This window comes from Nelumbo lutea, chromosome 8 (genome assembly GCF_056320005.1).
Source record: "Nelumbo lutea isolate HS-2025 chromosome 8, American lotus-T2T, whole genome shotgun sequence".
Taxonomy (NCBI): Eukaryota; Viridiplantae; Streptophyta; class Magnoliopsida; order Proteales; family Nelumbonaceae; genus Nelumbo; species Nelumbo lutea.
This window is the reverse complement of record NC_142691.1, coordinates 36,461,023-36,474,573: the sequence shown is the minus strand read 5'-3', so window position 1 is coordinate 36,474,573 and position 13,551 is coordinate 36,461,023. Positions and strand designations below refer to the sequence as shown.

Genomic DNA, 13,551 nt, shown 5'->3' with positions numbered 1-13,551 from the left:
ACCCAACACATGCCTCAAAAAATACCCAGTCCAATCAGCCTAAAATTACAAAAGACATGTTTCATAAATCTCTAGTCCAATCTAACTAAAACTGCTCAATAGATGCATCAAAAAATCCATAGTCCAACACTCCAACTCACCTAAATCTTCTCAAGGCATGCCTTCAAAACCCTTGTCCAATCAACCTTAACCCACTTGGGTAGGGAAGTCTGGAAGGCCTGTTGCTGCAGGACTTCGCCTAGTGGCATGTCGTGGCCCGTCTAGCCTTGTGCAAGCCAAGGCATTGCTTAGTAACCTAAAGCATTGCCTAGTGCGTGCCAAGGGCAACCTTGCCGTAAAGAACTAAAGCATTGCCTAGAGCTCGTACAAGAACTTTGGTACTCCATGCGGTTATGCTTGGGCGCTCTGCCATTGGCCTACGGCTGCCTTGCCTTTTAGTGGAAAAGAGTGAACCAATATAAATCTCTATCGGTCCATGAATACATCTCATATTGTTATCTCACATTGTTTAAAAATTGCAGCGAAAGAACCCATCGCATCATAACTAGAACTGGTGGCCTTTCCAGGTCTTGATTACATAATGGTTTTCACGATATTTCATGGGCTGAATGGGCCAACTGCCCAGTTAACCATTAAAACCAATACCAATTGGGCATTCAAGTTTTTAGTCCAGTCCGCGTCTTAATCTCCCACTCAAGACCTATAATATGCTTGAAAATCTCTAATCACCCTTCCTACTTAAGAGAGAATCCTAACAAATTAATTTGGAAACAGGTAATAGGGACATATTGCTTCTTGGGGTATACAAAGGGTTCTTTAATTAGGAGTGCAAGGATCGGATCATGATCCGATCTGATTCTATTTGGTCGAATTTGAATCACCCCTGGTTGGATCTTCGGATCTTCCAATCTGATGTGTTATATATATATATATATATATATATATATATATGTTATTTCTTTATTTATAAATATATTATTTATATTGTATTTTTATAAGTTTGTTATATTATTTATTTTTTATAAAAAACATGTATATATATATGATGAAAATAATTAAAAAATAATTGTATTTTTTGTTTTTCCTTATTTAAATTGGTATATTTTATATTTCCTTTTAATAATTTATTATTTTTTAAAGAAAACAAATCGAATCAAATCAGATCCAAAGATCCGATAGGATCTCAGATTCAAATATACCCTGATTCAAATGCAATCCGATTGCATCCCTATCTTCAATTCATTATCACATTCACATGATTAATGAGGTGTGAAACTAACAAATACTTTGTTTCATTCTAAATGTCTAAAACAACCTATTACATGGAATATGGTCTGTCCTTTCTCCCACATATTAAAACACACCCAACTTCCATCCCAGAAAACAAAGAAAGAACGAACCGCTTTTTAAAAGTAAAATGGTGAATTTCTTCAAGCAAACAAATAGGTAATGATTTGCCAAAGTAGTTCTCTATACCCCACTAGCCATGGTAACAAACAGTATAACTATTGTTCTGCGAAGATGAAGAGGCTAAAAGTATAACGGTGGAATGTTATTTTGCTTTTCCTTGTTTTCTATTTTGTCTAACATTTTATCAATCATAATGATGTAGACTAGCCACGTAGCCTGGTCCAGAGTGCACTGGACCTGGCTAAAAGCCAAGCCGGCCTACCTAGTATTCTCCACTCAGGCTGATTGCTGCATCCTGTAATTATGAAAGTCATCTGGTAAGAAATACTTGCTTATCATTAAGCCCACTAAAACAAGACTACAACCAACAAGCAAGCAACAAGTGAGAGAGGTTCCTATTGTTATCTCATTGTTGATATAGATATTCAACTTTTCAAAATGCATAATAGATAATAAGAACTCCTAACATCATCTAGAAGGAATTATAACCTCCTGGCAAGAACCATTCGAATCAGTTCATTATTTTCATGCACTTTCTCCATTCCCCCTTCACCTCACCAGTGGAACGAGCAGATACTCTGCATAAAACAGCTGGAAAACAGAAAGCAAAAAGTTATAAGACAGAAAAGGATGCGACTAGCTTTAAAAACCAGAATATTGCCATCTTCTGATTGTTGATTACTCCAAGCTAAGCAAACCCCGTTTTATGAAAATTTGATGCAGGAATCTTTTCCTCAACCATCTAAACATGAGAGATGGAATGAATAATAAATTCCTCCATTTTTGTCCATAATTTGCATGGGGCATCTCTTCTGTGAGAGACAGGGATAATACCGTATTTGTTTATATTTTATATATAGGCTGGGTCTAAAGACAATGAAAATGAGCTGTTTAAATAAAATGCATCTGAACACGTTGCTCCTATAATAGAAAATAGAAATACAGCTTACTTTGGGTTTACCTTCCAAATAAACATATAAAAGGACGTTATTGAAACTTTATTCTTAAGATCAAGAGATTTAGCCTGGTTCCACAGAATTAAAGCTAAGATGCCATGGCCCAAAACCTGCAGCAAGACAAAGAAAGGATTACATCATATTTGTCAAATTATTGTTTCAAAGGCTAGAAATTTTAGACACTTCAAAGTCTGCCAAACAGCTTATTGAGTCTTGAAAAATTCCAGAAAGTTGGTAAGGACTAACTACATGAAATAAATAATTATAGAAACATTTTAAGGACAACCAATGCTGTTTGATTTTTGCCAGACATCTGAGTCTGCTCTACTAATACTTGAACATTCCTATTTGATTTCTCTTGGTTAATTTTATAGGAGATCCTTTTAGAAAGGAGTTGATCTGACATTGCAGAAAATGAATGAAAATGACTCATTAGAAATCCACTGGAACAACAGAATCTGTGATCTCCATTCAGAAACATATCATGTGATTAGATAGCCATCTATTGGAGGCTGAAATGACAGAATCTTCTGCACCAATAGAAAGGCATAGTTTTCAAGGTGTCAAGGCGAGGCTAGGCTACAGGGGAGCGCCTTGTCGCCTAGGTGACTGGATTTTTTTAAGTAAAAAACATATATCCTAGGGTAGTTTTCTAGGTTCCATAATCATATTTCCTTAACAATTATCTATAACTTTTAAAGGTATAAACTTCACATTAAGTATAGAAAACAACATATTCAATACCATGATTTTCTCTAAACTAGATACATTTCTGCTCTCCATAGACCAGGAGGAATTGTGTGGGACTTCAACTTCAACAGCCTTGCCTAGAGTGACTTCTGATCATTGTTGTATCTGTATTTAGAGGGAAGTCCTGTCTGGAGGTCCTTATCTTTCCAATTTGAAAATATGTAGTTTGAGGATCCCTTCTTTAAAGAGAGGGTAAAAATCTAGTGGGGAGAACCGGGGGAAGAAAGAAAATTGGGAGATTCTGTTTGAAACTAGAGAATTTAAAGGAGAAAAATGAAGGCTTGGAACATTGAGTACTTTGGAAGAATTGAACAAATCAAAGAATCAATGACTTGTGGAACCACTGTGAATAATGGTCAAACATTCACAATCAAGGATGAATTAAAGGAGTTTTAATTTAATTCAGTGGAGTTTGACATCATTTGCCACTGCTTAATAGTATTTAACCTAAAAGTCGACACATATTGGAAGTCTCAAGAGGTATTATGTCTAGCTCTCATGTTACTATTTAATAATAAGGGATAGAGTTTGTACACTTGGATTTCTCATTAATAGAATTCTAACTAAAGTTCTAGGTTTTTAAACACCTTTCAGCTTATTATATTCCAATGGTGACTTCTTTATTATACCCTTACAAGTGTTTGGATGTACATGCTTTGTTCATTTTCTTGGTCCCCTCAAGTTGAAATTTGATCAGAAGGCTATGAATTGCATCTTCTTAGGATATGCACAAAATCAAAAGGGATATTGTTGTTATAACATTGTTACCAAGACGAAGAATGTTTCCATGGAAGTCACTTTCTTTGAGTCTACTCATTATTTTAGGGGGAGAAGGGGAGAGAATGGTTTTGAGTGTCATGATGAAACTCTTATTCCTGTTCCCAAGAGCATTTTGTGTTTCTAAGAGTAATGCCCTACTCAGGATTCTAGGGAGGTTTCTAAAACTTCACAGAGTTTGGAAAAGCAACTACAGGTATGCCAGAGAAGGGAAGAAGTTATGTCACCACCCATCTCATCATAGCCACTCCTGATTACCTCTAAGAATGACTATCCAGGTACTGATACTGCTCCCTTATCTGATCTTGCTCTCATTATAGCACTTTGAAAGGGAAAAAGCATGTGTATTGTTCCACTAATCATAATATCTCATCTCACTTCTCATATAGTTGTTTATCTCCTGCATATGTTTCCATTTTGGCATCTATTTCTTCAATTTATATTCCCAGATTTGTGACAAAATCTATGGATTTTATTTCTCCAATTTATATTCCAAGGTTTTCACAGCTTAAGGACTTCCTAGAAGCTGAATTTGACATTAAAGATCCAGGGGAATCAGACATTTTCTTGGAATAAAGACAACATGTCTATATTTCATAAAAAAAGTATGTTATGGATCTTCTCAAAGAGACTGGAAAGCCAGAGGTTAAGCCTGTTCGTATCTCTATTGTATCTGAGGCCGGTGGTTAAGCTACCCTACCTCTGCATGACTAAGCTTGATATTGCTTATGTTGTCAGCTACAAAGAGGATTCTTGCATATCTGAAAGAATCTTGGAAAGGGGATACTATATTCATAGCATTCTGCTATAAGCATTAAGGTCTTTACAGATGCAAACTGGGCTGGTTCTCTAGATGACAGCAGATCAACATCAGGATACCATGCCTTTGTATGAGGTAACCTGGTGACCTAGAAGAGTAAGAAGCCAACTGTTGATGCTTTGATGCACATTTTAGTGCATAAGACAAGTATAAAGCTATGGGCCATGGGGTGTCAAAAGGCTATGTGGCTATGTTCTGTACCTAATGAGTTACAGATAGTCAGATACATATATAGAAACCTTTTCTCCTATATTCTAACAAAAAACAGAAATTACCATTGTCCACAACCCAGTATTACATGATAGCATAAAACATATAGAAGTGGATCAACATATCATGAGAGAGAAGGTTCCTGGTGGTGATGCATGTTTTCTATTTGTGAAGACAGACCAACAGCTGGCAAATATATTTACAGAAATGATTCCAAAGTCCACTCTATTCAGCACTTGGAAAGTTGGGAATGATTGGCATCCGTCCATAGCTTGAGGGGGATTTTTGAAATATAGGCCTTGTCCTATTGATTTCTTATTTGGGTTGATTCGTAATGGCATGTTGGGCCACATATATTATTTGCTTTTGTCTTTATTGTGCTGTCCCCTGTCACCTACTAAGAAATCAATAGGATTGAAAACTTTAAATAGAGTGGGGCAGCAGTAAAGCCTGATTAGTGATCTTCTTTCTAAATTCTTCTCTTCACTTTATCCCTGTTAATCGTCTCTTGGTACAGACCAGTTTTTCTTTATTTATTTTCATAAATATTCAAGATTTAATGCTGGTTCAATCTACAAGTCACCATATCATCCACATCCATGACAAAAATGGTCAAAAAAGCACCACTCCTTTTCAGGAAAAGAGTGTGATCCGACTATGACTAAATATATCCAAATCTCTAAAGGACACATGAATTTGTCAAACCAAGCCCTAGGTGACTTCTTCAGTCCATACAATAATCTCCTAACCTGCAGGCTTTAATTTCCAGCTTCCTTCTTATAGCCTAGAGGTAACTTGATCTAGATTTCTTCCATAAATATCCATTTAGAAAAGCATTCTTCATACCAAACTTAGAAAGGAAGCAAGAATAAGATGTAACAAGCAATAATAATGCTCTAATAGAACTCAATTGGAGCAAAGGTCTCCAAGTAATTAATGTGTTATTTGAAGGATCTTTAGTACAAGATAATTCCCCATGCTACCCATGGCTATCTCATTGTTGAAGGCATCACAAGTGCAAATTAAGCTAGATCTATTGCTAATAGAAAATCTGTAGAGACAGAGATAGTGAGGGCTGAATTGTAACTTTGCTTTCTTGTTGTACCATTCATCTTCTACTCTTTTTACCTTGTACATTACTTATTCTATTATAGGACAGAAGCGTCCTTTTACATTCAATGATATAAATAGCTTCTTCTTGGTGTGGTCGACACACTAGGCACACCCCAAATCTGCTGTGTTTAATCTTGTACGAACTGCACTGACATGGTATCAAAGCAGGTTCATTTTACCCGGCTTTGATCTCAGACTTTGTTCACTCATATTCAGCATCAAGTTGGGTCTATTTCTCAACCTATTCGGACTGGCATATCCTTCTTTCTTGGACTGTCCTGATCAAGACAAGAAATCTGGATTCTGGATTGGGACACAACTCGGGTCAGTTTTTCAGGGTTTTCTTTCAAGTAACTGATCTGTTTGCTCTAAAAATTTAGATCCGGTGTTGCCCTAGGCTGTTCCTACAGCCCTGGAAATTTGGTGAAGTTTGGAGTTTGTTTGCTAGGGTTTTGATCCCTCCCTTTGCTAGATTCATCTGTGAACCTTCGTTTTTTGGACTGCAAACATATTTCTTTGCTGTTTTCGGCCAGTTAGAGACTACTTTCTTCATCCTTTCCCTTGCTATGGTATCTGAAAGATGTGATGTCCATCCTATTAAGTTCGATGGAACCCACTATGCCTTATGGCGGTTCCATTTTCAGTTTTATGTTGAAGGTAAGGGGTTATTGGGCTATATTGATGGATCCACCATTATGCCTAAAGTGACTGATGCAAAAGGACTGCAGACTTGGAAGATTAATAATGCCTAAATTGCATCCTGGATTCTGAATTCAGTCACTACTGATGTTGCTATTCCTATGAGGGGTCTCTAGACAACCAAGGAGATATATGAAACTGAGATATTTTCCTACATCTCACTATTGATGTTTCTTTTCCCATCACTAGTCCAACATCTCACGGCAGTACCAGATTGAAACTGAGATATTTTCCCACAGCCATCTTGAAAAAAAAAATCGGGAATACTATGCAGGGTTTATCAATTTTTGGAAAGAGTATGAGCTTATTCACATGGGTGAAGTGTCCTCAACTTGCTGTATCAAAACTTTGAAGGAACATTTTGACAGAGGGAAAGTAATGCTCTTTTTGATACATCTCCGACCTGAGTATGAGGTAATAAGATCAAACATATTATGTAGAACCATTGTACCATCTCTTGATAGTATTTTGGGTGAATTACTCTGAGAAGAAACCAGGATAATCATTCAATCAGCCATGAATGCCAAGAATGATACAATAGAGGCTACATTTCTAGCAATAGATAAATTCAAACCAAAGGCTTATCCAGGGTGTAGTGTTACGAGTGTAAGGAATTTGGTCATGTGATATCCCATTATAGGAAGAAAATACTTGTACTTACTGCAAGAAATTTGGTCATATTATTACTGAATACCGCACAAAACCACCTAAGGAAATTGATCTAATGGGAAAAGAGTCATCACATGGCATATCAAACTTTGGTTGAAGGATCAGATGATGCATCATCCTCCGCATCTCAGATCAAGAATGACACTACAAATGTTATGAGTGAAAAAAAGATTCGGCAGTTGATGTCCTCGACAATCTCCTCGTGCATTTTCTGCTATTGTGTTTCTCGTAGTCATCTTGGATAATGTAGAGAAAACTGATGTGGGCCCCACGGATGTGGTCCCCACCCTGTTCGTAGGACAGCATGTGCAACTATTATTAGTCATGTCAGTGTTAGTTGGTAGTCAGCTTGTTATTTCAGTGTGTTATTTATTTCAGTCTTTTATTTGTTTTTTCTTGCCATGTAAGTATTAAGGGCAGTCCTGTCCTTTCCCCTATGTACTGAACATAACCTATAAATATTAAGAGAGTGGTGGCGGCAGATTGATTGAATCTATTCCTCCTTTCAAACCGTTGTGTACTTCTTGTTCTTCTCCTCTTTTTCCTCCTACTTTTCTTCTACCTTTCCTAAATCTGAAATCTGTTAGGATTCAAAGCCGATTGTAGTCTTGATCGACTACTCGGTACCACATGAGAATCGCCTAGGGCTGGAAGAATAGAGAAAAAGTTCTCTTCGGCTGATTTTTGGAGGTTATCTACAGCAGCAGTCCAAAGATTAGATCGAATCTTTGATAACCAGGAAGAATCAGAGGAAGAGAAAAGGATCAAGATCAGTCCTTGATCAGTACTAAGGCGGCGATCAGAATTTCAAAGGATTTCTGTTCAAGATCAGTTTCTTTCAGGCAACATTGGAAGGTGGCGATCAGAATTCTCTGGGTAAGTCTTGTTTTTGTTTCTCCTGAGATTGCTATCAGTCAAGATAGGTTGGACCTATCCAACCTATCTAGGAGGAGCGGCCGAACTCTCCTATTTTCTTGGAAAGTGTTCGTTTTAGGGTTTTCTCTCAGAGGTGATATGTTTTTAGGGTTTGACCTTAACCCTACGGCAAGACCTAACTGTTGGGCCGAACTCTCCTATTTTCTTGGAAACTGCTCGTTTTAGGGTTTTCTCTCAAAACCCTAATTCTGTTTCAGCAGTACAGATTGCTCTCTAAGTTGGTTTCAGACCTGTTTCTTGGCTTCATTTTTTTTTTTTGGTGGGGTGAGAACTTGTACGGACTACATACACTGTGATTGCCGATTGGTTTCAGATCAGACCTGTTGTACGGACTACATATACTGTGATTGCCGATTGGTTTCAGATCAAACCTGCACTGGTTTCATACTGATTTCTGATTGTGATCGACTGTTCAAGTGCTGTTTTCTATTGTAATAACCCTAATAGTTCTTAACTACTGATTCTTGACCAAGAATGGAGTTTAAAAATCAGGGAGAAAGTGTTTTTGGGAACAGCGGTCATGGTAGTACATCTGAGACTGGGTTTCAGATTACAACTGTGAGATTTGACGGGTCCAATTACTTGGAATGGGCCCAATCAGCCATCATGGATATTGGGGGAAAGGGAAAACTTAGCTACCTCTTGGGAGATGTGAAAGAACTCTCCAAGGAGGATCCAATGTATACCAAGTGGGTTCAAGAGAACTATTTGGTTATGACATGGCTGTGCAACTCTATGCAGCCACATATCAGCCGAAATTACTTGTGGGAAAAGACAGCCAAGGAGATATGGGATGTCATGAAAGAGACCTATTCCCAACCCCTTAACGTTGCTAGAGCCTATGAGCTGAAGTGTGAAGTGAATAGTCTTAAACAATGAGAGAAACCAGTCTCTGTCTACTTCTCTACCTTGAAATCCCTATGGCATGAAATTGACCATCTAGAAACTCAAGTGGGAAAGTCCCAAAGATGCACAGACTTATAGAAAGCAAGTCAAGACCAATAGGGTGTTTGAATTTCTGGCTGGCCTGAATACAGATTATGACATTGTGAGGCAACAGATACTAACCAGAGATGGTGTGACCCTCTCTCAAGCATACTCCCTGGTGCATAGTGAAGAGACTAGGAGGAAAGTTATGATGCAACATCAGCCTTTTTCCCCAACCCTGGCAACTGTTAAACCTAAGTCAGGAGGTGATACAGAAAGGGACAGGAAGAAGGAAGATAAACGGGATCTGGTATGTGAACATTGCAAGAAACCCAAGCATACGAGAGATACTTGTTGGAAGCTGCACCCTCATTTAGTCCCAGCAAAACTGAGAAATAAGAAGGGTAATGCTCATGTGGCTGTGAATACTGATTCTGCATCCTCGTCAGGCACAAAAGGCACACCCCTAGAGACCTTAGCCGCTGTTCGGGCTGCCCTTATACAGTTGGAAAAGGAAGTTGGGAGTTCAGCTCAGTCATCTCAGTCACCATCAACCCCTGCCACATCTGCATTTGCTCATTCAGGTACTCGAGCCTCAGCCTACCATGCTTCAGCTCCAGGTAATACTGAACACTGTTGGGTAATAGACTCAGATGCATCCGACCATATGACTAGCTTGCCATCATTGTTCACTACATATCACTTATCCTCTGGTAGAGATAAAGTATCCATTGCTGATGGCTCTCTTCTTTCCATTTCTAGCAAGGGTGACATCAAGTTATCTGATACTATCTCTTTATCCTAAACTTGATACTAATCTGCTTTCAGTCAGTAGTATTACCAAACATATGAATTGTTCAGTAACTTTTTTCCCTGACCGATGTGTTTTTCAGGACTTGGAGACGAGGAAGGTGATTGGGATTTGCCGTGAGACGAATGGGATCTATCTGCTCGGAGAGAGTTCTCGTTGGAAAGAGCTAGTGTTGATAAGAAGTCTTTTGTTTCTCAGTTTGTGAGTCTGGTTATGCTCTGGCATAATCGATTAGGTCATTTATCTTTCCAGTCATTGAAGAGTCTGTTTCCTACTTTATTTGAGTCTGTTGAGATGTCAAAGTTGAGATGTGAGAGTTGTGAGCTTGCCAAACATTGTAGAACATCTTATTCTTTGAGTAATAAAAGAAATAATAATTCTTTTGATACTGTGCATATTGATGTTTGGGGGCCATATCACATCCCTTCTATGGGTGGGTACATATATTTTTTGTTGTTTGTTGATGACCATACCCGTTTTTCTTGGGACTATCTTGTTAGGTTGAAGGTTTTCTATGTATTGATGGTTCGGCTGATAAGAGTTCTTATTAGCATGTATTTGAGTTTAAGTTATTATGTACTGGGCCTGTGTTAATGGGCCTAAGTTTGTTTAGTGTTTTAAGTTGTCTGGGTGTCCCATCACTAATCAGGGGCATTCCAGTCTTTTTCTATAACATTGTACTATACTCTAATATAAATAATAGTACTGTCAACTGGGTTATTCAGTTCGACAGTCTCAGCATCTCTTGGTCTTCTTCTCTCTTTTGCTACTTTGACTACAGCACTTCAGCTTTCATGGTATCAGAGCATTGAGCACCTTCCTGGTTACAGCCGACGCCATCTCCTCTCTCCTGCTGCCTTTCTTCTTCTTTTTTTCATCTTGGCTGCTGCTGTGAAACCCTAGGGTTGCAGGAGAACAACACAAACTTCGAACCTAGGGTTTCCCTTGGTTGTAGGGCGCAAGGGAAGTAAGACCCAGAAGCTGATGTCCTACTAGACTGTTTCTAGTAGTTAGCAGCTATTCGACTGCTAAGAGAGGTCTGTATAGGATAGACCTAGTTGAGGACTGATTTCAGCAGTCCTAGTATTGGCCGTAAGGAGGGGCACTCTCTTTACAGTTGCAGTACTCGAAGTTCAAGTGAAGTCTGCATAGCACAATAGTGGAGAGCCCTTAGTTCCAGGTCGGTTATCAGCCCAGAACTCCTCACTTGCTGCTGTAACTGAACTGCATCAGAGCTGTGACAGTCTCGGCAAGTCTGAAACTGTGTTGAGAACTGTCAGAACCTGTTGTGAACACTTCGGCTAATCAGAACCTGCTCCAGAACTGCTTCAGAACCTGCTGTGGTCACTTCGGCTAATCAGAACCTGCTCCAGAACTGGTTCAGAACCTTCAGAACTGCTTTGGCTAGTCTTAATCAGTGTCATCTACACAAAGGCTGCAGTCAAGATGTCTTCAATATCCGGAGAGATTTCTTCTAGGGATAACAGAACTGCGGCAAGGTCTTCAAATCTAGAAAACCCTAATCTGCACAGATATAAGATTACAAGTGTGCTGTTGGATGAATACAACTTCAGGGAGTGGTCAGTTTCCGCAATGCTGTTTATTACTTCCTGTGATCTCACAGGCTACCTAGATGGGAGCAAGAAGGAACCTGAAGTTGGCAGTATAGAGTATGCTGTGTGGCGCAAGGAGAATGCCACAATTATGTCCTGGTTGCTTGCCTCTATGACTCCTCGAGTTGCCAGGACTGTTCATCACTTTCCTACAGCAGCCAAGATTTGGGAAAAGGTGTCTAAGACCTATGGACAGAAGAAAAACAATGCTAGAATCTACAGACATTGCTGCCTTAAGGCAAGGTGATATGACAGTTGCCACATACTTTGCAACTCTGGAAGGTCTTTGGGAAGAACCTGACCATCACTTGATATTAGATTGGGAAAATGCCAGGGACAAGGAGAGACATGATAAGCAGATTGAAGAGATCAGAGCCTTCAAGTTCTTGGCTGGTCTAGACCCAGTGTATGAGGGTATAAGGTCACAAATTCTGGGGAGAGATGAATTGCCCGAGTTACACCATGTTTATTATTTGGTGAGGAATGAAGAAGTCAGGAGAAAAGAAATGCAAGTTGACTCCCAGACTCAACCAACTGAACAATTTGGAGAACATTTAGCCCTGGTTTCTACTAAGGGAAACAGACATCCAGACAAGAAGCACCTCAAGTGTACTCATTGTGGTGGTGAGACATGTAAAAGAAAAGTGTTGGGTCCTATACCCTCACCTGAAGCCAGCTGCATTAAGAAAGGACAAGAAACAACAGAAGGGTCATGCGGAAAGTGGGAATCTTGTCACTAGCAACAATGGTGACAACTCATAGAATATACCAACAATGTCTTCTTCTCCTATGAGATAGGTTGCTGATTCCTCTGGAACTAGTGCTTTGGGCTTCACTGCTAGAGAGGTAGAGGTCCTTAGCAGGGCATTAGCCCGTCTAAGGAATAATTCTTTTGCTTCCACATCTCTTGCCAGATCAGGTACAGTCTCTGCCTTCAGTGCCACTAGCTCTATTGACTCTACTTCTTGGGTTATTGATTCCGGTGCTACTGACCACATGACACATATGTCCTCCCTATTCTCTTCATATCATTTGTTGTCTGGTCAGGATAAGATGAGAGTTGCTGACGGGTCTTTCTCCACCATCTCTGGAAAGGGGGTGGTTGACCTAAGCAAGGACCTCTCTCTTAAATCAGTTTTACATGTTCCCAATCTTACCTCAAATCTTGTCTGTTTCAAAACTAACCAAAATTTTGAACTGAAGTATAACTTTTTTTCCTACTCATTGTGTCTTCCAGGACAAATTGACGAGGAGAACGATTATGAGCAGTTATGAATATGGAGGCCTCTACTATTTTGTTGCAGACATCGGTTCAGCCTTACAACCATCTGCTGCTAGTAGTCTGGAGAGTGTGGAGTCAATAGCTAGGTTGCATCTTTGGCATGCTAGGCTAAGTCATGTGTCTTTCTCTTCATTAGAAATGTTGTTTCCCAAATTGTTTAAGGGCATTTCAAGTCAGAGTTTAATCTGTGAAGTATTTCAAATGTCAAAACAATGTAAAACTGTTTATCCGATTTCCAGTAATGAAATTTGTGCTCCTTTTGATTTGGTTCATTCTGATGTCTGGAGCCCTTCACCCATTGTTTCTATTGATGGCTTCTGGTACTTTATCAGTTTTATTGACCACTATTCTCGATGCACATGGATCTACCTGTTAAAAGGACGGGATGAAGTACCACGGATAACTATGGCATTTTGCAAGATGATTGAAACACAGTTTAATAAGAAGATTAAGCAATTCAGGTCAGATAATGCTGTTGAATACTTTGAAAAATCCTTGAACTTATTCATGGAAGATGCTGGCATATTACATCAGTCATCCTGTGCTAATACCCCTCAGCAGAATGGGGTTGCTGAGCG

At 39.1% G+C, this 13,551-nt stretch overlaps 1 protein-coding gene across 6 annotated transcripts in view; it reads right to left on the bottom strand.

Moving 5' to 3' along the window:
* Positions 1–1,270: 1,270 nt before the first annotated feature.
* Positions 1,271–13,551, bottom strand: part of LOC148843829 (putative homogentisate phytyltransferase 1, chloroplastic) — a 93,598-nt gene continuing 81,317 nt past the window's right edge. For 3 of the 6 annotated variants that reach the window (XR_016103066.1, XR_016103067.1, XR_016103068.1), the window contains exons 12-14: positions 2,372–2,476; positions 1,900–2,001; positions 1,271–1,705 (exon numbers count right to left, since the gene is read on the bottom strand). Coding sequence is in view for 3 of the 6 variants with exons in the window: in XM_088957056.1 (XP_088813182.1) it covers positions 1,960–2,001; positions 2,372–2,476 (147 nt within the window). In the remaining 3 variants the exon portion in view is untranslated. Of the gene's footprint in view, positions 1,706–1,725; positions 2,002–2,371; positions 2,477–13,551 lie in introns of those variants that run through there. The other 3 variants (XM_088957056.1, XM_088957057.1, XM_088957058.1) reach the window with 1 other exon arrangement.